Source organism: Neoarius graeffei, chromosome 2 (genome assembly GCF_027579695.1).
Source record: "Neoarius graeffei isolate fNeoGra1 chromosome 2, fNeoGra1.pri, whole genome shotgun sequence".
NCBI classification, from domain to species: domain Eukaryota; kingdom Metazoa; phylum Chordata; class Actinopteri; order Siluriformes; family Ariidae; genus Neoarius; species Neoarius graeffei.
Window position 1 is genome coordinate 8,537,337 of NC_083570.1, and position 27,452 is coordinate 8,564,788.

Genomic DNA, 27,452 nt, shown 5'->3' on the forward strand with positions numbered 1-27,452 from the left:
AACGGTCGAATCCAGTATACATTTATACCAGAGATTGTTTAGTACGAGACTGACTTTGTTTATACGGCTCTAGTCGAATCTATCTGTTGACCCGACTGGCGACATCTGCACGAGAATTAAACAATGGGGAAATGCAAATTTTCAGACCTCTGGCTGGAGGAACCTGATTTTAAAGACTGGCTAAAGGCGGTAGATGGCAATCGGCGAGAGGCGCTCATTGAAAAGTTGATCGAGGCACATGTAATGCGTTGTGCGCGCGCGCGCCTGGTGCATTGTGTGCGCGCGCGCGCCTGGTGCGTTGTGTGCGCGCCATTTGAGGCATCCAAAATGTGATGAGCAAATCTGTTGAACTGTTCAAATGATTAAGATTAACCCTCTAAAACACTGATCTCTGGGAGGAAGGTGTTGACTCTGCCCACGGGCCTTCACGACTACAGGACTGGTGCAAATGACTACCTTAAGCAAACTTGGCAATGTGTTGAGAGACTGCCAAAATAGGGCTTGGGTTATGTGTGTTTTGTATCTTTAGGGTGTGTGTCTTGTCTTTGTCATGTGTGTGTGCGCTTTGTGTGGGTGTGTGTGTGGGTTGGTGTTTGCCATTTGACCTGATCTAAATGTAATGAGTTGATGTACCTAAGCACATAAGATTTTTTGTGCAAATCTGTTCACCTGTTCAAAAGATTATTCCACAAACAAAAGGTTGGCCATCTTGAAAGTGTTGGCCGACAAAATGTAATCAGATCTTGTACCTAATGTGAAGTGTTGACACACAAGGTTTAGTGCAAATCTGTGTACCCGTTAAGAGGTTATGGGCCACAGTTTCACAGTTCAATAAAATTATAACTTGTATGTGGAAGTTTGTTTTCTTTTATGCAAATATGCATTACTCCATGTGTAGCCCTAGCAATGGGAGGTTCTATTATGCGTCCAAAGGGAAAGAGTTACGCTACCGGTACGTTCAGATTTTCTTTCTATCTTGTCTCATCAATCCAACTCTTTGGGTAGAGTTGTCACTAACTTATATGTAGCACATTCACTTGGACTAACACATACACTCAAAGATTACCTTGTTAAATTGTGAGAAAATGTCCAAATCCAAATTGTCGCTGTGGTAGTAAAAAAAAATTGTGAAGGTAGTAAAAAGGTATTAAATTCAACATAAAATATCTGTAGGAACCCTGTTAGTGACTCGACTACAACACTGCTTGAATCCAATTGAGATGCTGTGGCAAGACCTTAAACGAGCAGGTCATGCTCGAAAACCCTCCAATCAGGGTTTTGATTGAATTGAAACAATTCTGCAAAGACGAGTGGGCAAAAATTCCTCCGCAGCGATGTAAAAGACTCGCTGTACGCTAAGTTATTGCAAACGTTTCATTGCAGCTGCTGCCGCCAAGGGTGGCCCAGCCAGTTATTAGTTTTAAGACGGCAATTATTTTTTCACACTGGTGATTTTGATTAACCGTTTACTTTTAATAAATGCAGTGATCATTTAAAAGCTGCATTTTGTGTTTACTTACTTATCTCATATTAGACTTAGTTGGATCCGAATGCAGCAAATAAGCAAAAATGGAAGAAATCCGCAGGGGCAAATACTTTTTCAGAGCACTATAAGAAAGTGCTTTTCAGATTAAAAAAAGAAAACATAATGAAGGCTACCGAGTTTTGGTGCAGAATGAAGAAGCGAGTGTGACAGTCAAAGTGTCCAGAAGGTTCTGCAAGATGCTCAGTAAAACCTACAGCTCATTTCCGCATAAAACGACACTCATTTTAAAGCGAAGCGTCGTCTCAGGCCACCCTTAAAAAAAATCCATTTCCTGTCTACCGGGTGAGCAAAAAAATTTTCAGTCGGGAGTGAAGGATTTTTTTTTTTTTATATATATATATATGGATGGATAAGAAATCGCAATGCTGTGTTTGCTTTTTCTTTCAGTACTTTTTTATTACAAAAGCAGACACATTTAATAAAATATGACGGTTTAATCAACTGAAACTTGTACAAAAACTTTAAGTTAGCATTTTAAATGCTGACTGCAACATTTGCAAAACTTTTACAAAGGTACTTAAAATGTCCGACACGGACTTTTTGTAGTTCTAAATCGACCGTTAGGCCTAGTTCGGATGAAATTACACTATTAAAATGATCACTGAATGATTCGTTTTTCTGAATCTTTACTATTTTGTTGTTCGCTAGAATACCATTTTGCGATTTCACACTTAAGCAAATGTTTGAAAACTCCGGATCTCCTTCCTTCATGGTGGCTGCTTCGATTCTATATTCTGCGCGGAATGCAGGGCTTTCCACAAACGCCGGCTGCCGGCCATACAGCCGACTAAAATTAAATGTTTATCTAACGGACTGACAATAATGTCAAACTGAACCGCACTCATTTAAGTTGTGATTCGCGCTGTTTGTACCGATAATAACCACAAATTCCCCGCCGACTTCGTTGATCAAGGGAGAGTAACTCATCCGCGGCCCCGACATGCGGTGTGTGCACGCGCACTCGGCAGAGGCAGTAGTGTGTCGGGGCTAGGGCTGCACAATATATCGAAAAAGTATCGATATCGCGATATCATAGTTTGCGATACACATACCGCAAAAATTACTTAAATTTCGATAAAAGGCACATTTTTCTGTGCCGTCCAATCACATTTGAATGTCAACAAGCGCCGCGGGATAACTCCGCCCCCTATTGCAAAACAAGTAAAAGCCTCGTGGTGATGGCGGAAGGTGCGAGCGGTAGCAAGTGTGGTGAGACAAACTTGTGTGAGGAGGAACTGGTTTCCAAAAAAAAAAAACCGTACGTCTGCTATTTGGAAGTACTTTGGATTCAGGAGGGATGACTGTGGCAGCGGGGGCGTGGTCAAGCGCCGGTCTGTGACAGGAGGGCGGAGCCAGGGAAGGTGAGTGGCAGAATCGCTACACCTGACGGTAATTAACCTGCGTTTTGTGTGTTTTCCCAGTAACCGCTCCCTATTTAAGGAGGCAGAGGGAGAGCAGAGGGGAGCGCATCCCGGGACAAGAACACAGAGTGTGTGTGTGTGTGTGTGTTACGCCGCATGTTAGGAATTGGCGATTTAGACTGAAAAGTTGGGAAATAAAAAGCCTTTTTTGCATCCAAAGCGTTGTCCTGCCGTCCTCTGTGCTCCACCCACACTTCGAAAGCGCTACAGTGGTTACTGGGAAAACACACAAAACACAGGTTAATTACCGTCAGGTGTAGCGATTCTGCCACTCACCTTCCCTGGCTCCGCCCTCCTGTCACAGACCGGCGCTTGACCACGCCCCCGCTGCCACAATGACGTACTGCAAACTCAGGTACTTTGCAAAACATGTAAAACAGTGGTGGCAGCTACCAAGGGGAACACGACGAATCTCCATAAGCATCTACAACGCAACCATAAACACCTGTACGAAGAGATCCAAGCTAGCGTTAGCAGCAAACAGTCCAATGATATGCCAAGTCCTTCAACATCTAAAATTACGAAGGTGACTACAGTTCAGCAGAGCTTTGCTAATATAACCCCTTATGAGACACATTCTAAACGCCACAAAGACATAACGGCAGGCATAGCGAGATACTTGGCGAAAGACATGATGCCAATGACAGCTGTTACCAGCAGTGGATTTGTGGACATGATTTCAATACTGGACCGACGGTATAAAATTCCCTCACGGAAGTATTTTTCTCAAGTCGCAATTCCAGACATGTACAACACGTGTTGAAAATCAGTTACACTTGAAGTAAGTGGAGCGGAGTACTACGCAAGTACTACAGACCTATGGTCAAGTCGCACCACAGAACCCTACTCGAGTTTCACAGTTCATTTTCTGACTGAAGAGTTCGAGCTGAAGACACGATGTCTAGAGACTCTATACTTCCCCGAATATATTTCTGCTGCGCTCACAAAAATTAAGAGATTTAATGATGATTGACGGACACCATTGCAGGTGTAGCCATGTTTTTCCAATAAAAAATAATGTTGGAATGGAAGCGATGCATTGGGTGTTTTAAATGCTAGACAGGGCAGAACGGCGAGTAGAGGTAAGAAAAACATTATATATTTAATTATCGTGATACATATCGATATCGAGATATTCAGTCATGTTATCGAATATCGCATATTTTTCTGATATCGTGCAGCCCTAGTCGGGGCCGTCGGAGGGAACAGAAGCAGAGATGACGCTTATTTTGACTCCGGTAAACCAGTCTTCTCTCGTTCAATTACATGCTGGCGTCAAAAGACACCATTGGTTGTAAATGAACCCAAACTGAGTGGTTGGAGTGTATTTTCATACACAAATGGAGAAATGTTCGCTGAGTGTTTAATTGTGTAGTCCCACTGCAGACCGTTGTCGTTGTTAATTCATAGCATGCTCAGCTGCGTGAATGTGTCATGCACCGAAAATAAGAGATTTACAAGCCACGAACGCCTCATGATGCAATACGCAAGAAAAGAAAGAAGATTTACTGCCATTTTACTTTGTATTTGAGTAAAGTGAATAAATAAATGGTCTGTGGAAAATACATTTAATCCTGGGAACTGCATGCACAGGAGTTTATTTTGTGTTTACTCCCCCCGGCTGGCTACTTATTTGTCATGGCTGGCTAGTATGAGCCTTAGCCCATGTTTACATTAGACCGTATCAGCGGATCATCAGATTAACGTTTTTAAAACGATTAGTGTGCACACAGCAACACCAATACACGGATACGCTCGGCTCCGCAGGCATCCTGCGCTCCAAATCACTCCGCCCTGAACAGCGAGTGCCCTCTGGAGGGTGCGCACTCCGGCCTTACGCAGCTCACAGAGCGCGCGAGTGAAGTGAACAACCAGTGATTCGGGACTGAGCCGCTGTGTGTGTGATCCCAGCGCATATCGCTTACCACTTGCAAGTGGAAGGATGGCAAGCCTAAAGACAATCATAACTACACAATGGGCAGTATTTGCATCAGTATTTGCAGTATTTTCATACTTTTATACTCTTTAATGAAAGGTGATACAAGGCGGAAGTCCGCGCCGTTTTTCAGCAGTCGCGTCACATGACCAACGCCAGCGAATCAGGAAGGTGGATGTCACAGTGACGTTGTCCAATGACGACGCCAGCTAGAGCTCAGCACAGCGTATCCGCGTATTCTCAATGTTTACACAGCACCGGACCAGACACGATCTGGATTGAATACGTGGACCCTGGCGGATTCCCGTTTCCCGGAGTTTCCAGGCGGTTTAATGTAAACGGACAGTGCATCCGCGAAGAAAACGAGACAGATACGGTCTAATGTAAACTTGGCCTTAGTGGAAAGCCCTGGGAATGCGTAAATGTCAAGTTCGATTTTATATTTACGAACCCGAAAAAATGTCGAAAAACTGGCGTTAAAAAAAAAAAAAAATTTCAACCGCACAAACGGCACTCACCCGGCCGGTGGACCAGAAACAGAACATTTTTCAATAATGGCCTCATATCAAATACTGACTCTGTTTCATTCATGATAGCTTACCGATTACTGTCGGAGTTTTTTTTTTAATATTGAAACATTCATCATTTCATTTTTTCAGCCATTTTTGGTCGACAGCATTTCTTTCCATGTGCCTCAGACTTTTGCACAGTACTGTATACTGAACACTTTGCGTAACATGGTCGATCACGATGTTAAACTGGTAGCTCGAAGCTTCCCTTCGTTCGCCTTGGAGCTCCAGTGCAGAACAAACAGAAAAAACTTGAAACGCCAAACGCATTTTGGGTTCAAATGGGACATTTCTGCCCTCTTAACCATCTTTATCACTCATCACCAGTCAGCTGGTGTGTTCTGAACACTGGCTGTGTTGTCAGTGAGACATCGTGATCCGAGTCATCAGCAGACGCTAGCGGGACTCGCTCAGTCCAACACAACACGACTTTGTGAAACGATCTGCAGCTGCAGCACGTACAAGAGAGCGTTTCAAAATCCTCCGGGTCAGTGCAAGTGTCCTTGATGAAGAACGCTGGAGAAAAATACACATCTTGGGTAATGATTGCGATTATCACCGTGTGATGAAGCAGTGTGACTGTTACCACCGTGAAGTGGATTAATTTACATATAAAAGCATGTCCTGAAGTGGTTCATTTCTCTTACACAACATTTTTTAAGAATTAGACACCGATATTGTCTATGAAGCAAGTTATTTCCTGCTCTTACTTACATTATAGCAGCTATAAACGTTCATTCCCTCACCAGATTCTCTTTTTCATCGCAGTCTTTACGCTAATACATTTTTTTTTTTTTAAAAACTACAAAGCAAAGCTTTACCTCTGACACTGGAGACTCCTTCCAGAAATGTTAAACATCTCTGATTCGTTTTCAATCCGTTTATTATGTGGGACGTCCCTGTGAATAAACCGTTATCTACAGCGGGTACGGAAAGTATTCAGACCCCTTTCAATTTTTCACTCTGTTTCATTGCAGCCATTTGCTAAAATCAAAAAAGCTCATTTTATTTCTCATTAATGTACACTCAGCACCCCGTCTTGACAGAAAAAAACAGAAATGTAGAAATTTTTGCAAATTTATTAAAAAAGAAAAACTGAAATATCACATGGTCATAAGTATTCAGACCCTTTGCTGTGACGCTCATATTTAACTCACATGCTGTCCATTTCTTCTGATCCTCCTTGAGATGGTTCTACTCCTTCACTGGAGTCCAGCTGTGTTTAATTAAACTGATTGGACTTGATTAGGAAAGGCACACACTTGTCTATATAAGACCTTACAGCTCACAGTGCATGTCAGAGCAAATGAGAATCATGAGGTCGAAGGAACTGCCCAAGGAGCTCAGAGACAGAATTGTGGCAAGGCACAGATCTGGCCAAGGTTACAAAAGAATTTCTGTAGCACTCAAGGTTCCTAAGAGCACAGTGGCCTCCATCATCCTTAAATGGAAGAAGTTTGGGACGACCAGAACTCTTCCTAGACCTGGCCGTCCAGCCAAACTGAGCAATCGTGGGAGAAGAGCCTTGGTGAGAGAAGTAAAGAAGAACCCAAAGGTCACTGTGGCTGAGCTCCAGAGATGCAGTAGGGAGATGGGAGAAAGTTCCACAAAGTCAACTATCACTGCAGCCCTCTACCAGTCGGGGCTTTATGGCAGAGTGGCCCGACGGAAGCCTCTCCTCAGTGCAAGACATGTGAAAGCCCGCATAGAGTTTGCCAAAAAACACATGAAGGACTCCCAGACTATGAGAAATAAGATTCTCTGGTCTGATGAGATGAAGAATGAACTTTTTGGCGTTAATTCTAAGCGGTATGTGTGGAGAAAACCAGGCACTGCTCATCACCTGCCCAATACAATCCCAACAGTGAAACATGGTGGTGGCAGCATCATGCTATGGGGGTGTTTTTCAGCTGCAGGGACAGGACGACTGGTTGCAACTGAAGGAAAGATGAATGCGGCCAAGTACAGAGATATCCTGGAAGAAAACCTCTTCCAGAGTGCTCAGGACCTCAGATTGGGCGGAAGGTTCACCTTCCAACAAGACGATGACCCTAAGCACACAGCTAAAATAACAAAGGAGTGGCTTCGGAACAACTCTGTGAGCATTTTTGACTGGCCCAGCCAGAGCCCTGACCTAAACCCAATTGAGCATCTCTGGACAGACCTGAAAATGGCTGTCCACCAACGTTCACCATCCAACCTGACGGAACTGGAGAGGACCTGCAAGGAAGAATGGCAGAGGATCCCCAAATCCAGGTGTGAAAAACTTGTTGCATCATTCCCAAGAAGACTCATGGCTGTACTAGCTCAAAAGGGTGCTTCTACTCAATACTGAGCAAAGGGTCTGAATACAGTGGTGCTTGAAAGTTTGTGAACCCTTCAGAATTTTCTATATTTCTGCATAAATATGACCTAAAACATCATCAGATTTTCACACAAGTCCTAAAAGTAGATAAAGAGAACCCAGTTAAACAAATGAGACAAAAATATTATACTTGATCATTTATTTATTGAGGAAAATGATCCAATATTACATATCTATGAGTGGCAAAAGTATGTGAACCTTTGCTTTAAGTATCTGGTGTGACCCCCTTGTGCAGCAATAACTGCAACTAAACATTTCCGGTAACTGTTGATCAGTCCTGCACACCGGCTTGGAGGAATTTTAGCCCGTTCCTCCGTACAGAACAGCTTCAACTCTGGGATGTTGGTGGGTTTTCTCACATGAACTGCTCGCTTCAGGTCCTTCCACAACATTTTGATTGGATTAAAGTCAGGACTTAGACTTGGCCATTCCAAAACATTAACTTTATTCTTCTTTAACCATTCTTTGGTAGAACGATTTGTATGCTTAGGGTCGTTGTCTTGCTGCATGACCCACCTTCTCTTGAGATTCAGTTCATGGACAGACGTCCTGACATTTTCCTTTAGAATTTGCTGGCATAATTCAGACTTCATTGTTCCATCAGTGATGGCAAGCTGTCCTGGCTCAAATGCAGCAAAACAGGCCCAAACCATGACACTACCACCACCATGTTTCACAGATGGGATACGGTTCTTATGCTGGAATGCAGTGGTTTCCTTTCTGCAAACATAACGCTTCTCATTTAAACCAGAAAGTTCTATTTTGGTCTCATCCGTCCACAAAACATTTTTCCAATAGCCTTCTGGCTTGTCCACGTGATCTTCAGCAAACTGCAGATGAGCAGCAATGTTCTTTTTGGAGAGCAGTGGCTTTCTCCTTGCAACCCTGCCATGCACACCATTGTTGTTCAGTCTTCTCCTGATGGTGGACTCATGAACATTAACATTGGCCAATGTGAGAGAGGCCTTCAGTGGCTTAGAAGTTACCCTGGGGTCCTTTGTGACCTCACCGACTATTACACACCTTGCTCTTGGAGTGATCTTTGTTGGTCGACCACTCCTGGGGAGGGTAACAATGGTCTTGAATTTCCTCCATTTGTACACAATCTGTCTGACTGTGGATTGGTGGAGTCCAAACTCTTTAGAGATGGTTTTGTAACCTTTTCCAGCCTGATGAGCATCAACAACACTTTTTCTGAGGTCCTCAGGAATCTCCTTTGTTCGTGCCATGATACACTTCCACAAACATGTGCTGTGAAGATCAGACTTTGATAGATCCCTGTTCTTTAAATAAAACAGGGTGCCCACTCACACCTGATTGTCATCCCATTGATTGAAAACACCTGACTCTAATTTCACCTTCAAATTAACTGCTAATCCTAGAGGTTCACATACTTTTGCCACTCACAGATATGTAATATTGGATCATTTTCCTCAATAAATAAGTGACCAAGTATGATATTTTTGTCTCATTTGTTTAACTGGGTTCTCTTTATCTACTTTTAGGACTTGTGTGAAAATCTGATGATGTTTTAGGTCATATTTATGCAGAAATATAGACAATTCTAAAGGGTTCACAAACTTTCAAGCACCACTGTACTTATGACCATGTGATATTTCAGTTTTTCTTTTTTAATACATTTGCAAAAATTTCTACATTTCTGTTTTTTCTGTCAAGATGGGGTGCCGAGTGTACATTAATGAGAAATAAAATGAGCTTTTTTTGATTTTAGCAAATGGCTGCAATGAAACAAAGAGTGAAAAATTTAAAGGGGTCTGAATACTTTCTGTACCCGCTGTATAATAAACCTGCACTACTATCAGAGCCGCTCTATAGACCCCTTTCACATGACGTCACCGCGCCGTGAGATTTTGTTAGGCGCCGTATTGGAAGACCAAGTACATGCACTCACAATATAAAACAAAGTACGAGCGAGAGTAAAGTGACACGATGGATGATAATTCGGGTTATGTGAGTACATTACCAGCTGCAGAAAGGGCACGGTATGTGGAGAAACTGGCTGTGATTGATGGGTTTGACCCATATGAGAAGACTCGCGGCAAGGGAGAATGGAAACATAAGGAGGACCGGACACCAATTCTGCCATCTGTTTGCTACCCAGACATTTGCCGCTTTTCCACTACAAACGCGGCTGAGCCGTGCCATGCTGAGTCGAGCTGAGTCGAGCTGAGCGGGGCTGTTGGAGTTGCATTTCGACTACAACCGCACTGAACCGTGCTGGCTGGAAGTGGGTGGACACATTGGGTGGAGTTAGCGAAAGTGGGTGGACGTCACGTGATGTTAAGCAGCGCAAACAGTGACATCAGTGACCGTGGCGGAACAAGTCAGAGCCGGGCCGGGGGCGGGGCAAATGACCGGGCCCTTTATTAAAGCTTATCATAACATCATTTTAGGCTACAAAATGTCCGCAACTGCGGTGTTTACCAATTTCAACACTACCGGGTGCAACTATGTTATTTAGTACATCAAGTCCTTCAAACGAACATGTAACTCAGAAACAAAAAACATTAGGATACTGTACATGGCTCATAATAAAACATCAATAGCCTATACTGCGCACATTATTTGAAGGGCATACGAATGAGCGCTCAGAGGCTGCAACGGTGACAGGAAGAGTCAGAAATAAAAGGAGGGCGGTGCAAACCTCACTGAATGCACTGTGTTTACCAATTTCAACACTCCGGGGTGCAACTATGTTATTTTGTACATTAAGTCCTTCAAACGAACATGTAACTCAAACAAAAAAACATTCGGCGACATACTGTACATGGCTCATAATAAAACATCAATAGCCTACTGCGCGCATTATTTGAAGGGCATACGACGAGCCTTGCGCTCCGCGAACTCGTCCACGATGCTCTGTATGTCACTGATTCAGTGATCTTTTCAGCGGTAGTCTCACGACCCGGAGAGTAAACAATAAACATGGAGGACATGGAGTCGTTAGTGTTGCTGGTCTTGGTGCTGTGGCTTGTTGTCACCGACAACGCCAACAGATACTGGCAAGAGCGTATAGATGAGGCGAGGCGCATAAGGCTTCAGAAATTCTCGTAATTCTTCTTCTTCCGGGTTTGCGGTGTTTACAGATCCCAGCGCGCTCGCGGGGCGTGTGTGGGCATGTGAGGACACTCCTCCTCACCAATCAGTGCACAGGGGAGTGTCTGCTCACGCCCCCAACCTCACTCGGCACGGTTTGGCTCGCTTCAGCCCCACTCCAAAACCGTGCGAGTTTTAGGGGCTAAGCAGGGCTGAAGCGAGCTGAGTCGTGCCGGTTTTTGGTAGTCGAAACGCGAGCCGTGTCGGGCTGAAGTGAGCTGAAAAAGGGTAGTGGAAAAGGGCCAATTGTAAACTATTTGTTGTTTACACCCAGTGCCTACACTCAGTGTTCGAACTATGCCGATATTTTCGGGGGGTCCCTTTTTTTCCCTTGGGGGGAGGGGGGGGGGTGCTTGCGCTTGTTTCGGAGCGCGGATCTCCAAACACATGAGAAGCCTATCTTACGCACATATCACGCGGACTCCACACCTCCACACAGTCTGAAGTCATAACTCATCAGGGGAAATCGTGTCCACATCGGCATGTTCAAAAAACAACCTCGCATCAACAATGATACCACACACAAGAAAAAAAAAAAAAAAAACAGTCAGGCTACTCAACAACCAACCTGGCAGCAGCGAGCAAGCCCCAAACCATCCTAAATTATTATTATTATTAAATTGTAGAAGTCTGGGAGGCTTGCTCCTCATCCAGTTATCAACTTGGGGCCAATTTAGCACGTTTTAAATCTGAATTTCTTGCATTTGCTTACCTCAAAGTGTCCGCAGATCATGCACAGACTTATCCATTATATCCACAGTTTTTTGCCAAGTCTCACACAGGTTTCTTTCAAGTCTACTGTTGGGCCAATAAATCATAAATAAAACAGCTCAGATTTGTTTAAGTCGTTTGCCACTCCACTTTATTCTCGTGGGTTCACATACCGCTGCCGTTATTTCCCCCTAATCACGAGTTTGTTGGTCTTCCAAAATGGCGCAGGGTCTGTCTACTTCCGGTTTCGGGTGACGTCAGTGAAAGGGGTCTATATAGAAAATTAATCAACCTTCTATTTTTGTAAGCTCGAACACCAAGCGACAAGAAAAGAAAACAGCTGGCTTACCTGAAGCCGATCTGGTTTATGTGGTCGGTTTCTAGAAGCATCTTCCAGAGCAGGCAGAGGAAGAGTGGCGGTGAACCCTGCATGGAAAAGTGAGTGATGATGTCGTTCTCGTTGGTCATGGACTTCCACTTCCTGTACTCCTCCTCTACGTTCTTCTTCAGGTTGAAGCGGCTCTCCTGAGGAACGTTGTTCTGCTTGAAGAACGCCTGCGCAAAGGAGGTGGTGGTGGAGTGGGTGAAGGAGAACATACAATCAGAGGTATTCTCTGTAATTTTGAGTCATCGTGGTAATTAAGTTTTACAGCGCCTGAGGAAAAACCTCTGCAATTTTCTCCCGCGTCGAGAATGTGAGGAAGGTCACTGTGTACCGATCGAGACCGAATTAAAAAAAAAAAGAAAATGACAAGCTCGCTTTGGGTTCCGTTTATTGCTAAACAGGATGAAGCGTTGTTTCAAGACCACCTGGCAGCGAGAGCGAGAGCCTCACATCCCACCGAAGTTTCCCTGAAAGCGTACTTTGAAATGGATGGAAATAAATTGCATAATTACGCAGTTGAGGTAAATCTATTCCGCAAATTTTCTAATTTGTGGTAAACAGGAAAGCAGTCATTATTTTGTTTTTACAAAAACATTCGCTTCCATTTGTGCGCGGCTTTAATCCTGAGGAGAGCGAGAAAGCGTCGGGTCTCCCCGCAGAGCACTGCTTTGTCTAACACACAAAACAGACGGGCTGTTACCAAAACAACACCACAGATTTTTAATGTCCTGAGGTGAGTAGCATGATGCGTTAGAAAGCTGTGATGGCTCGATCCTAAAAATAGAACAACAAAATGGCAAACTTATTTCCGAGCCATCAGCAAAAACACGCAAACCTGAGGTTATATTCTTGCCCAGGTTCGAAACGGTTTCTCAAATTCTGTGTTCTAGATTTCCCTTCGAAGTGCAGTATAGTTGGGGTTCTCAAATTCTCACAATGGATCGAAAGGAATTCTAGAATTCTTTTTTAGACTGAGCAACAGTGCCATTCAAGAATTCTCTCCAAAGCTCAGTTCGGTTAAATCTCTCGAATTCTCACCCAGGTTCTAAAGGAGTTCTAGAGCTGTCTCCTAGATTATGCAAAAATTATTATTATTAAAGAATTCGCTCTCAAGTCAAGCACCAGTGGTGTTCTAGAATTCTCTCGGGCCAAGTACCGGTGGCATTCTAGAATTCTCTCACGCATCAAGCAACATCAGTGTTTTAGAACTCTCTCGCAGGTCAAGCAACATTGGCATTCTAGAATTTTCTCACGGGTCGAGCACCAATAGCGTTCTAGAATTCTCTCACGGGTCGAGCACCAATAGCGTTCTAGAATTCTCTCACGGGTCGAGCACCAATAGCGTTCTAGAATTCTCTCACGGGTCGAGCACCAATAGCGTTCTAGAATTCTCTCACGGGTCGAGCACCAATAGCGTTCTACAACCCCGATTCCAAAAAAGTTGGGACAAAGTACAAATTGTAAATAAAAACGGAATGCAATGATGTGGAAGTTTCAAAATTCCATATTTTATTCAGAATAGAACATAGATGACATATCAAATGTTTAAACTGAGAAAATGTATCATTTAAAGAGAAAAATTAGGTGATTTTAAATTTCATGACAACAACACATCTCAAAAAAGTTGGGACAAGGCCATGTTTCCCACTGTGAGACATCCCCTTTTCTCTTTACAACAGTCTGTAAACGTCTGGGGACTGAGGAGACAAGTTGCTCAAGTTTAGGGAGAGGAATGTTAACCCATTCTTGTCTAATGTAGGATTCTAGTTGCTCAACTGTCTTAGGTCTTTTTTGTTGTATCTTCCATTTTATGATGCGCCAAATGTTTTGTATGGGTGAAAGATCTGGACTGCAGGCTGGCCAGTTCAGTACCCGGACCCTTCTTCTACGCAGCCATGATGCTGTAATTGATGCAGTATGTGGTTTGGCATTGTCATGCTGGAAAATGCAAGGTCTTCCCTGAAAGAGACGTCGTCTGGATGGGAGCATATGTTGCTCTAGAACCTGGATATACCTTTCAGCATTGATGGTGTCTTTCCAGATGTGTAAGCTGCCCATGCCACACGCACTAATGCAACCCCATACCATCAGAGATGCAGGCTTCTGAACTGAGCGCTGATGATAACTCGGGTCGTCCTTCTCCTCTTTAGTCCGAATGACACGGCGTCCCTGATTTCCATAAAGAACTTCAAATTTTGATTCGTCTGACCACAGAACAGTTTTCCACTTTGCCACAGTCCATTTTAAATGAGCCTTGGCCCAGAGAAGACGTCTGCGCTTCTGGATCATGTTTAGATACGGCTTCTTCTTTGAACTATAGAGTTTTAGCTGGCAACGGCGGATGGCACGGTGAATTGTGTTCACAGATAATGTTCTCTGGAAATATTCCTGAGCCCATTTTGTGATTTCCAATACAGAAGCATGCCTGTATGTGATGCAGTGCCGTCTAAGGGCCCGAAGATCACGGGCACCCAGTATGGTTTTCCGGCCTTGACCCTTACGCACAGAGATTCTTCCAGATTCTCTGAATCTTTTGATGATATTATGCACTGTAGATGATGATATGTTCAAACTCTTTGCAATTTTACACTGTCGAACTCCTTTCTTATATTGCTCCACTATTTGTCGGCGCAGAATTAGGGGGATTGGTGATTCTCTTCCCATCTTTACTTCTGAGAGCCGCTGCCACTCCAAGATGCTCTTTTTATACCCAGTCATGTTAATGACCTATTGCCAATTGACCTAATGAGTTGCAATTTGGTCCTCCAGCTGTTCCTTTTTTGTACCTTTAACTTTTCCAGCCTCTTATTGCCCCTGTCCCAACTTTTTTGAGATGTGTTGCTGTCATGAAATTTCATATGAGCCAATATTTGGCATGAAATTTCAAAATGTCTCACTTTCAACATTTGATATGTTGTCTATGTTCTATTGTGAATACAATATCAGTTTTTGAGATTTGTAAATTATTGTATTCCGTTTTTATTTAAAATTTGTACTTTGTCCCAACTTTTTTGGAATCGGGGTTGTAGAATTCTCTCACGGGTCGAGCACCAATAGCGTTCTAGAATTCTCTCACGGGTCGAGCACCAATAGCGTTCTAGAATTCTCTCATGGGTCGAGCACCAATAGCGTTCAAGGATTCTCTCGCATGTCAAGCAACATCAGTGTTCTGGAATTCTCTCGCAGGTCAAGCACCAATAGCGTTCTAGCATTCTCTCACGGGTCAAACAACAATAGTGTTCAAGGATTCTCTCGCATGTCAAGCAACATGGGTGTTCTAGAGTTCTCCTGTGGGTCAAGCAACATCAGTGTTCTAGAGTTCTCACACGGGTCAAACAATAGTGTTCAGGGATTCTCTTGCATGTCAAGCAACATCGGTAATCTAGAGTTCTCTCCCAGGTCAAGCAACAGCAGTGTTCTCAAAGTTTACAAATCTACAATTCTAGAGTGCCCTGGAACACCAGTGTAAAAAAAACAACAACAACAACAACAAAAAACTTGGTCTCTAGAGTACCCTAGAATTCTAGGTTATACACAGCTTTAATTTACACAGCAACCTGCTTGCACTGGAACGCAGCTCAAGGTGCTTTTTAAACATTAAACCAGAACATCAAGGGCGTAGTCGCTCATCTGGCCTGCCATCAAAACAACCCTGACGACCAAAACATCAAACAGAACTGAAATGTGACGATGTGAGAGACGACCAACCTCCACGACAAACTGTTCACAACAGGAACATCAACAAAGGACTCAATTTTGTTCTCCAAGTAAAGATCGGCCCAAAAACATCGATCAGAACTGAATTCGGATGATCGATCAGACAGGAGATACAATTCTAGTGAGAGGCTTGGAAAATTTGTTCATTTGGCCTAATTAGTAACTCGTTAGCAAAAAATTTGACAAAACAACGACCAAGTTCTGTGCGGAGTGAAGAGTTCTTTCAAACAAAACACTCGGAACGGAAATCTGTGGAGAACTGACAGAGGAGATACGATTTAACCGAATTGTGGACGACGGACGCGACGCCATGGCAACAGCTCATCCGCCTTATGAGCTAATCAAGGTGTCGGTGGCCAACCTGCAGAGGAGCTGGGAAGCAGCTGAGTGTGTGTGAGGCCCAGTTGTGAGGCGTGAAGTTCATGATGGTCTGTAGAATGTCCTTACACCACGTTCCCTGGATCGAGTCAGAACCCGTGAAGAAATCTGGAGCCACAACACAGAAGAGAACCAGGCATTACGCAGAGTTCTGTAACGTGTGCGTGTGAGAGAGTGAGAGAGAGGAGTACCGGTAATGTGTGTGGCGCGGGCGAGGGTGAGGATGAGTGCTCGGTTCAGCTCCTCCGACTCGGCCGACAACACCGTCTTTGGATCGCTGAGGAACCGTGTGAACTGTGGCTGCACTTCGGAGCTCCCCAATGCTGTGATTAACCTCAGAGCTGTACTTTCCACACTAACACACACACACACGTTTCACATCATAGCTGAGGTGCAGCAAAACAACATTTTACAATTTGTCCGTTTTTCCAGATCACTGAGCTCCATTCATGATTCCATACAGAATAATTTTCATGAAAATTAAAATAAAATTTGTATTTAAAAAAAAAAAAAAAAGACTACATTCTCGTTTTTGTCAGCGTTACAATCCACCCATCCATCATTCAACCCACATTTATTCCATTATCTATTTACGCATCAAGTCATGATTTCATTCATTCACCCATAAACCCAACAACTCATTCATCCATCATCCAATATAGCCATCAAACCACTTACAATCAAATAATTCATTCATTCATCCACCCGTATACCATTCTGTTGTCTGCTCACATTTAATTCATCCACCAATAATTTATACGGTGAGCCAATACAACCATAAACTCATTCATCATTCGCCCACACACACAACAACCGCCTCATTCATTCATCAATTATTATAGCCATCAAATCGCTGATCCGTTCATCCATTCCCCAATATATCCTTCAACTCACTCAGTCATCCACCAACATATCCATGAACTGACTCATCCATTCATACACAACAACAAACTCATCAATTTATCTGTTTCGCGATCAATTCATCCATCAAATATTTGGTCCATTCCTCCAATAAGCCCACATTTAACCATACACCCAATAACTCACTCATCTACCCATACACCCATCAATTCATTCATCCATTCACTCAACCATATACACAACTTGTTCATCAATACCAATCACACAGTCACCAAATACTTAATCCAGTTGTCAAATGTACCCATGGATTCGTTCATCCATCTGCAAACACAGAAATTCATCTGAACAACTCACTCATTCATCCAATAAAAGTTATTCATCCACCAGTATAATTATGATCCTACTCATCCATTCATCCACCAATATAGGCATCAAGTCGTTCATCCACCAAAAGACATCAAATCATTCATCCATCAATATAATGAACCTACTCATCCATTCATCCGTCACTATAATAATGAACCTACCCATCCATTCATCCGTCACTCCGTCACTATAATGAACCTACTCATCCATTCATCCGTCACTATAATAATGAACCTACTCATCCATTCACCCGTCACTATTAATGAACCTACTCATCCATTCATCCGTCACTATAATAATAATGAACCTACTCATCCATTCATCCATCACTATAATGAACCTACTACTCATCCATTTCATCCGTCACTATAATAATGAACCTACTCATCCATTCATCCGTCACTATAATAATGAACCTACTCATCCATTCATCCGTCACTATAATAATGAACCTACTCATCCATTCATCCGCCACTATAATAATGAACCTACTCATCCATTCATCCGTCACTATAATAATGAACCTACTCATCCATTCATCCGTCACTATAATAATGAACCTACCCATCCATTCATCCGTCACTATAATAATGAACCTACTCATCCATTCATCCGTCACTATAATAATGAACCTACTCATCCATTCATCCGTCACTATAATAATGAACCTACTCATCCATTCATCCGTCACTATAATAATGAACCTACCCATCCATTCATCCGTCACTATAATAATGAACCTACTCATCCATTCATCCGTCACTATAATAATGAACCTACTCATCCATTCATCCGTCACTATAATAATGAACCTACCCATCCATTCATCCGTCACTATAATAATGAACCTACCCATCCATTCATCCGTCACTATAATAATGAACCTACTCATCGTCACTATAATAATGAACCTACTCATCCATTCATCCATAACTATAATAATGAACCTACTCATCCATTCATCCATCACTATAATGAACCTACTCATCCATTCATCCATCACTATAATGAACCTACTCATCCATTCATCCATCACTATAATGAACCTACTACTCATCCATTTCATCCGTCACTATAATAATGAACCTACTCATCCATTCATCCGTCACTATAATAATGAACCTACTCATCCATTCATCCGTCACTATAATAATGAACCTACTCATCCATTCATCCGTCACTATAATAATGAACCTACTCATCCATTCATCCGTCACTATAATAATGAACCTACCCATCCATTCATCCGTCACTATAATAATGAACCTACTCATCCATTCATCCGTCACTATAATAATGAACCTACTCATCCATTCATCCGTCACTATAATAATGAACCTACTCATCCATTCATCCGTCACTATAATAATGAACCTACCCATCCATTCATCCGTCACTATAATAATGAACCTACTCATCCATTCATCCGTCACTATAATAATGAACCTACTCATCCATTCATCCGTCACTATAATAATGAACCTACCCATCCATTCATCCGTCACTATAATAATGAACCTACCCATCCATTCATCCGTCACTATAATAATGAACCTACTCATCGTCACTATAATAATGAACCTACTCATCCATTCATCCATAACTATAATAATGAACCTACTCATCCATTCATCCATCACTATAATGAACCTACTCATCCATTCATCCATCACTATAATGAACCTACTCATCCATTCATCCATCACTATAATGAACCTACTCATCCATTCATCCACTAATATACCTTTCACGTAATTTCTACACCAATATAAACATCAAGTCATTCTTGTTTTCATTGATTTTACCCATGAATTCATCCTTTAACCAACATACCCATCATCTTTGCCCAGAAACCCTCTCACCCACACCCATCCATCCCTCCCTCCACCTGTTCATCCACTTTGTAGGACTGTCCAGGTTCCTACCAGAGGTGCAGCTGGTTCTGGTTGGTCTGTGGAACAGCAGCGAGCGAGTGGAGGTGCGAGAGCAGCTGGACACGGTAGTGAGGCTGGATGTGATGCATCCTGTAACTGAACATCTCTAGCAGCGTGTGAAGAATACCCCATGCGTGGGACTTAAACACATTTGGCAAGAGCTGACCTGGATCAAGACAGACAGAAGACACAACCTGTTCAGAAGACATGGAGGAGGAGGAGCTTGCACTTCCATTCCAGAGGAACTGGCACTCTAATTAACATGGCTCATTAAGCACAGACTCCACTGCTCTTCCAACTAATCCACCACACCAAGTGTGTGCTAGCTCTACTGATCAGGGATTCCGCGGTTACCGGAGCAGTCACTCACTAACCCTCTTTCCCATTTTGGTGGCTCATGGGAACTTACTGATGAAGCCTTTGATGCCGAGCGACTCGATCTCCATGTAGACCAGCAGGCGGCTGTAGGTCTCCACCAGCGCCGGCGCTAGAGCGATGCTGGACTTAGCATGGGCCAGCTTTATAACCCGTGTGGCGATACTGTGGATCAGACTAGCACACAGAGAAAAGGGAGTAAGCACAGGTATGCAGGAAGGACCAAAGAGCTCAAATGTTACTCAAGGTGGGGGGGGGGGGGGGGACAAGAAAAACATTTCTATGAACATTTCAGGTTTTGTAGAGCAACGTGTCAGAGCGTTCTTCTTTCATTGTTCGATAATTACACTGAACTGATGGGAACTCCATCCTTGTTGAAGGTTAGCCAAGTTGTGCGCGCCACACAGCTAGAGATTTTATTTCACATAAACGAAATCAAAACATTCTAAATTTACCATGAGAAAGTGAGAGAAGCTCGTGAGGCAGCGAGGAGTCCTGAGAGACTCGTTCCAGATCCACACGTCAGTTCGCTCATCTGACGTTTTATCAGAGAGAAAAAGATGACTGCTCTTTCCGAGTGATGACTCATATTGAGGCACTCCGATGTTCAGAGAAACACTGAACTGCACAGTGCGAACAAACATTTCTTCAAGTGCTATGCCCTCATTCTGACTTAATAACGGGTTATTTTAAGATATTTTGCTATACTGACTTTCTACATCATTTTAAATTATCATTAACTTAATTTTAAAAAGTTTTTATATTAACTAAATTATATTAACTTTTAGGCGGCACGGTGGTGTAGTGGTTAGCGCTGTCGCCTCACAGCAAGAAGGTCCGGGTTCGAGCCCCGTGGCCGGCGAGGGCCTTTCTGTGCGGAGTTTGCATGTTCTCCCCGTGTCCGCGTGGGTTTCCTCCGGGTGCTCCGGTTTCCCCCACAGTCCAAAGACATGCAGGTTAGGTTAACTGGTGACTCTAAATTGACCGTAGGTGTGAATGTGAGTGTGAATGGTTGTCTGTGTCTATGTGTCAGCCCTGTGATGACCTGGCGACTTGTCCAGGGTGTACCCCGCCTTTCGCCCGTAGTCAGCTGGGATAGGCTCCAGCTTGCCCTCGACCCTGTACAGGATAAGTGGTTACAGATAATGGATGGATGGATCTCATTAATGAGCAGACTTGCTCATTGGGGATAGATTAGGGATAAAATTGGCTCATGTTTTAAGTCATTCAAATTCTGTAAAGCTGCTTTGCGACAATGTTTCCTGTTAAAAGCGCTATACAAATAAACTTGACATTACACTGAATCTCGTTATTTCGATTGAGCATCTCATTATTAATCAGCGTCTCACCGTTTTGACTCGGCTTCTCCTTTTTAAGATAGCATTTCACTACTTTGAATGAGCGTCTCACTGTTTTTACTCAGCATCCCATTTCGAGATAGCATCTCACTACTTTGAATCTTGTTATTAATCAGCGTCTCACCGTTTTCACTCGGCGTCGCATTTCAAGATAGTATGTCACTACTTTGAATCTTGTTATTAATCAGCGTCTCACTGTTTTGACTCGGCGTCGCATTTCCAGATAGCATCTCACTACTTTGAATCTTGTTATTAATCAGCGTCTCACCGTTTTCACTCGGCGTCGCATTTCAAGATAGTATGTCACTACTTTGAATCTTGTTATTAATCAGCGTCTCACTGTTTTGACTCGGCGTCGCATTTCAAGATAGTATGTCACTACTTTGAATCTTGTTATTAATCAGCGTCTCACTGTTTTGACTCGGCATCGCATTTCGAGATAGCATCTCACTACTTTGAATCTTGTTATTAATCTGCGTCTCACCGTTTTGACTCGGCGTCGCATTTCGAGATAGCATCTCACTACTTTGAATCTTGTTATTAATCAGCGTCTCACCGTTTTGACTCGGCGTCGCATTTCGAGATCGCATCTCACTACTTTGAATCTTGTTATTAATCTGCGTCTCACCGTTTTGACTCGGCATCTCATTTCAAGATAGTATCTCACTACTTTGAATCTTGTTATTAATCAGCGTCTCACTGTTTTGACTCGGCGTCGCATTTCCAGATAGCATCTCACTACTTTGAATCTTGTTATTAATCAGCGTCTCACCGTTTTGACTCAGCGTCGCATTTCGAGATAGTATCTCACTACTTTGAATCTTGTTATTAATCAGCGTCTCACTGTTTTGACTCGGCGTCGCATTTCCAGATAGTATCTCACTACTTTGAATATTGTTATTAATCAGCGTCTCACCGTTTTGACTCAGCGTCGCATTTCGAGATAAGATTCAAAGTAGTGAGATACTATCTCGAAATGTGACGCTGAGTCAAAACGGTGAGACGCTGATTAATAACAATATTCAAAGTAGTGAGATACTGTTATTAATCAGCATCTCACTGTTTTGACTCGGCGTCGCATTTCGAGATAGTACGTCACTACTTTGAATTTTGTTATTAATCAGCGTCTCACTGTTTTGACTCGGCGTCGCATTTCGAGATAGCATCTCACTACTTTGAATCTTGTTATTAATCAGCGTCTCACCGTTTTGACTCGGCGTCGCATTTCGAAATAGCATCTCACTACTTTGAATCTTGTTATTAATCTGCATCTCACCGTTTTGACTCGGCGTCGCATTTCGAGATAGCATCTCACTACTTTGAATCTTGTTATTAATCAGCGTCTCACCGTTTTGACTCGGCGTCGCATTTCCAGATAGCATCTCACTATTTTGAATCTTGTTATTAATCAGCGTCTCACCGTTTTGACTCAGCGTCGCATTTCGAGATAAGATTCAAAGTAGTGAGATGCTATCTCGAAATGCGACGCCGAGTCAAAACGGTGAGACGCTGATTAATAACGATTCAAAGTAGTGACATACTATCTCGAAACGCGACGCTGAGTCAAAACAGTGAGACGCTGATTAATAACAATATTCAAAGTAGTGAGATACTGTTATTAATCAGCATCTCACCGTTTTGACTCTGCGTCGCATTTCGAGATAGTATGTCACTACTTTGAATCGTTATTAATCAGCGTCTCACCGTTTTGACTCGGCGTCGCATTTCGAGATAGCATCTCACTACTTTGAATCTTGTTATTAATCAACGTCTCACCGTTTTGACTCGGCGTCGCATTTCGAGATAGCATCTCACTACTTTGAATCTTGTTATTAATCAGTGTCTCACCGTTTTGACTCGGCGTTGCATTTCGAAATAGCATCTCACTACTTTGAATCTTGTTATTAATCAGCATCTCACCGTTTTGACTCGGCGTCGCATTTCGAGATAGCATCTCACTACTTTGAATCTTGTTATTAATCTGCGTCTCACCGTTTTGACTCAGCATCGCATTTCGAGATAGTATCTCACTACTTTGAATCTTGTTATTAATCAGCGTCTCACCGTTTTGACTCGGCATCGCATTTCGAGATAGCATCTCACTACTTTGAATCTTGTTATTAATCAGCGTCTCACCGTTTTGACTCGGCGTCGCATTTCGAGATAGCATCTCACTACTTTGAATCTTGTTATTAATCAACGTCTCACCGTTTTGACTCGGCATCGCATTTCGAGATAGCATCTCACTACTTTGAATCTTGTTATTAATCAGCGTCTCACCGTTTTGACTCGGCATCGCATTTCGAGATAGCATCTCACTACTTTGAATCTTGTTATTAATCAGCATCTCACCGTTTTGACTCGGCGTCGCATTTCGAGATAGCATCTCACTACTTTGAATCTTGTTATTAATCTGCGTCTCACCGTTTTGACTCAGCGTCGCATTTCGAGATAGCATCTCACTACTTTGAATCTTGTTATTAATCTGTGTCTCACCTTTTTGACTCAGCATCACATTTCGAGATAGCATCTCACTACTTTGAATCTTGTTATTAATCAGTGTCTCACCGTTTTGACTCGGCATCGCATTTCGAGATAGCATCTCACTACTTTGAATCTTGTTATTAATCAACGTCTCACCGTTTTGACTCGGCGTCGCATTTCGAGATAGCATCTCACTACTTTGAATCTTGTTATTAATCAGCGTCTCACCGTTTTGACTCGGCGTCGCATTTCGAGATAGCATCTCACTACTTTGAATCTTGTTATTAATCTGCATCTCACCGTTTTGACTCGGCGTCGCATTTCGAGATAGCATCTCACTACTTTGAATCTTATGATTCAGTCAGTCAGTGTCTCACCATTCTGACTTCGTGTCTAACCATTCTGACTCGGCATCTCATTTCAAGATACTATCTTACTACTCTGAATCTTGTTATTAATCAGCGTCTCACCGTTTTGACTCAGCGTCGCATTTCGAGATAGCATCTCACTACTTTGAATCTTGTTATTAATCAGCATCTCACCGTTTTGACTCAGCGTCGCATTTCGAGATAGTATGTCACTACTTTGAATCTTGTTATTAATCAGCGTCTCACCGTTTTGACTTGGCATCGCATTTCGAGATATCATCTCACTACTTTGAATCTTATTAATCTGCGTCTCACCGTTTTGACTCGGCGTCTCATTTCGAGATAGCATCTCACTACTTTGAATCTTATTAATCTGCGTCTCACCGTTTTGACTCGGCGTCTCATTTCGAGATAGCATCTCACTACTTTGAATCGTGTTATTAATCAATGTCTCACCGTTTTGACTCAGCGTCGCATTTCGAGATAGCATCTCACTATTTTGAATCGTGTTATTAATCAATGTCTCACCGTTTTGACTCAGCGTCGCATTTCGAGATAGCATCTCACTATTTTGAATCGTGTTATTAATCAATGTCTCACCGTTTTGACTCAGCGTCGCATTTCGAGATAGCATCTCACTACTTTGAATCTTGTTATTAATCAGCGTCTCACCGTTTTGACTCGGCGTCGCATTTCGAAATAGCATCTCACTACTTTGAATCTTGTTATTAATCTGCATCTCACCGTTTTGACTCGGCGTCGCATTTCGAGATAGCATCTCACTACTTTGAATCTTGTTATTAATCAGCGTCTCACCGTTTTGACTCGGCGTCGCATTTCGAAATAGCATCTCACTACTTTGAATCTTGTTATTAATCTGCGTCTCACCGTTTTGACTTGGCGTCGCATTTCGAGATAGCATCTCACTACTTTGAATCTTGTTATGATTCAATCAGTCAGTGTCTCACCATTCTGACTCCGTGTCTAACCATTCTGACTCGGCATCTCATTTCAAGATAGTATCTTACTACTCTGAATCTTGTTATTAATCAGCATCTCACCGTTTTGACTCGGCGTCGCATTTCGAGATAGCATCTCACTACTTTGAATCTTGTTATGATTCAATCAGTCAGTGTCTCACCGTTCTGACTCCGTGTCTAACCATTCTGACTCGGCATCTCATTTCGAGATAGCATCTTACTACTCTGAATCTTATTAATCAGCGTCTCACTGTTTCGACTCGGCGTCTCATTTCGAGATAGTATCTCACTACTTTGAATCTCATTATTTCCACTTAGCATCTCATCATTAATCACAATATCTATTTCCACTTACTATCTCATTATTTCAGGACAGCATCTCATTATTTTAACTTCGCATCTCACTGTTTAATAACATAGTAAGTTGTTACTTCAAGCTTGTGAGTCAAAATAATGAAACAGCCCTTCACACACTGCAGTTCAGCACTTAACCAGGCGTTAAACTGCAGAGCTCCAGCACGAAAATTCATTACAAAAAAAAAAAAGTCATCAGGTCGGATATCGCTGGAGTGTGAGATCATGTCAGAATGATATCGTTACAAGCCTAGCTCAGATGCCCTGAAGAAAAATATTCAACTGTAAAAATTTCCAGTTCTACTTAACATCCCTTTTTTTTTTTTTTTACAAATGAGTGTTTGAGTTTCTGTCGTTCAGGAAGGCAAATTAATTCATTCTACTTAACTGTAAATAAACAGATGACACTGATTAAAATTCATCGTGTTTTACTCATGATTCCTTCCAGTTAGGTCACCATTCGACAACCAAGCTCTCACCCCCCCCCCCCACACACACACACGACATGACTAATCATAATTAATTTTTTCATGAACACAAACAAAAACACAGCATGTTACGAGGCAGTTATGTCTGTTCATTTCTTCTGTGCCCTGAATCTTACACACTGGCTGAACGTGAACACTTTTTTTTTTGATGAATGATAAGAAAAGCTATGGCACTAATTCAGTAAAAGCACACAGAGTGTGATTTAATTACATGTCTCGGGGTACAGAAGTCAATTTGCATAAAAGGACCTTGCAAAAAGAAACATAATAAAACAGACGACCTTGATAACTGCGTGGAAATAACCCACAGCTAGACGATGTGTGTAATTAACCCTCTGGGGTCTGAGGGTATTCTCTGGCGCTCTAATAATTTTGCCGTGCTCCGATTTTGTTGTCAATTTCAACAAATCTAAGCGGTATTTTCAGTCATATGACTTTTTTTGTGTTCAGCTACAATAATATCTCTGTAGTCTGTATATAGACTATACTTTAAAAAAAAAGATAAATGAAGATGTTGTAAAATGTAATTTAAGGACTGATTGAATGTGTGAAAAAACAGGACCTTACTCATTGTGTCGAACTGTTTTGGTCACTCGAGGTGATGGTGATTCTGTTCAGTCTGAGGAATGGATCGAGCGCAAAAACTTAAATCTGCTCCATTGATTTGGACAATTAATTGGCCATCAAAAAAATTTATCTCCTATTGTTTTGGGATAAAGGGTTGGCAGTGGGAGGGGTATTCAATGAGAAGAGTAAAAATTTCCATTCCATTCAATGAGAAGAGTGAAAACCCCTCTTATGCCCCTTTTCCACCAAAGCCGTTCCAGGGCTGGTTCAGGGCCAGTGCTTAGTTTGGAACCGGGTTTTCTGTTTCCACTGACAAAGAACTGGCTCTGGGGCCAGAAAAACCGGTTCCAGGCTAGCACCAACTCTCTGCTGGGCCAGAGGAAAGAACCGCTTACGTCAGCGGGGGGGCGGAGTTGTTAAGACCAACAACAATAACAAGACCGTGAAAGATCGCCATTTTTAAGCGACGAGAGGCAGCAGCTGTACAAACGCGAAGTCATCCATTATTATTATTATTGTTGTTGTTGCTGCTGCTGCTTCTTCCGTGTTGTTTTTACTTCGATATTCGCGCCAAGGTTTATGCAAACGTAGTGACGTAACTGACGTATACAGTGACGTAATGACGTGGCTTCCCTTAGCACCGCGAGCTATGGAAAAGCAAACTGGTTCTCAACTGGCTCTCAAGTTGAACGAGTTGTGAACCAGCACCAGCCCCGAACCAGCCCTGGAACTGATTTGGTGGAAAAGGGGTATTAGTGCCAACTCTTAATCCCATCAGGTCAAGTCCCAATGGGTAAGGTCATGTTTTTTCACACATTCCAACACAGGTCTAAAACTGCTTTTTACAACACTTTCATTTATTTGGTATTGACTCGATTCAGTGGGTCTTGAAATTAAATTCTTGTACTATTTTACTCAGTTCAGAGCCACAACCAACTCTGTTACACAATTACTCCGTATTTTTGCTCCAACTCCAAATTTTACTCTCTAAACTCAAAATAGAGCAAAATTAACTATTTTTGAGGAAAATACTTTTAACTCTGGAAGAATTGCTCAGTCATTTTTCCTGTGTCTGCACTACAGCACACGCATATCAACTGATCTGCTCATCAGAAATAGGAGAAATATTTACACTTACTCAAGTTGATCTTGGGCTGGATCGAGTCGAAGTT

At 42.5% G+C, this 27,452-nt stretch overlaps 1 protein-coding gene across 3 annotated transcripts in view; it reads right to left on the reverse strand.

Moving 5' to 3' along the window:
* Window positions 1-27,452, reverse strand: part of med23 (mediator complex subunit 23) — a 103,467-nt gene that overhangs the window by 29,748 nt on the left and 46,267 nt on the right. For all 3 annotated transcript variants that reach the window (XM_060913754.1, XM_060913753.1, XM_060913752.1), the window contains exons 15-19: window positions 19,716-19,858; window positions 19,298-19,472; window positions 16,337-16,500; window positions 16,129-16,253; window positions 12,015-12,220 (exon numbers count right to left, since the gene is read on the reverse strand). In XM_060913754.1, the coding sequence (XP_060769737.1) occupies window positions 12,015-12,220; window positions 16,129-16,253; window positions 16,337-16,500; window positions 19,298-19,472; window positions 19,716-19,858 (813 nt within the window). The remainder of the gene's footprint in view (window positions 1-12,014; window positions 12,221-16,128; window positions 16,254-16,336; window positions 16,501-19,297; window positions 19,473-19,715; window positions 19,859-27,452) is intronic.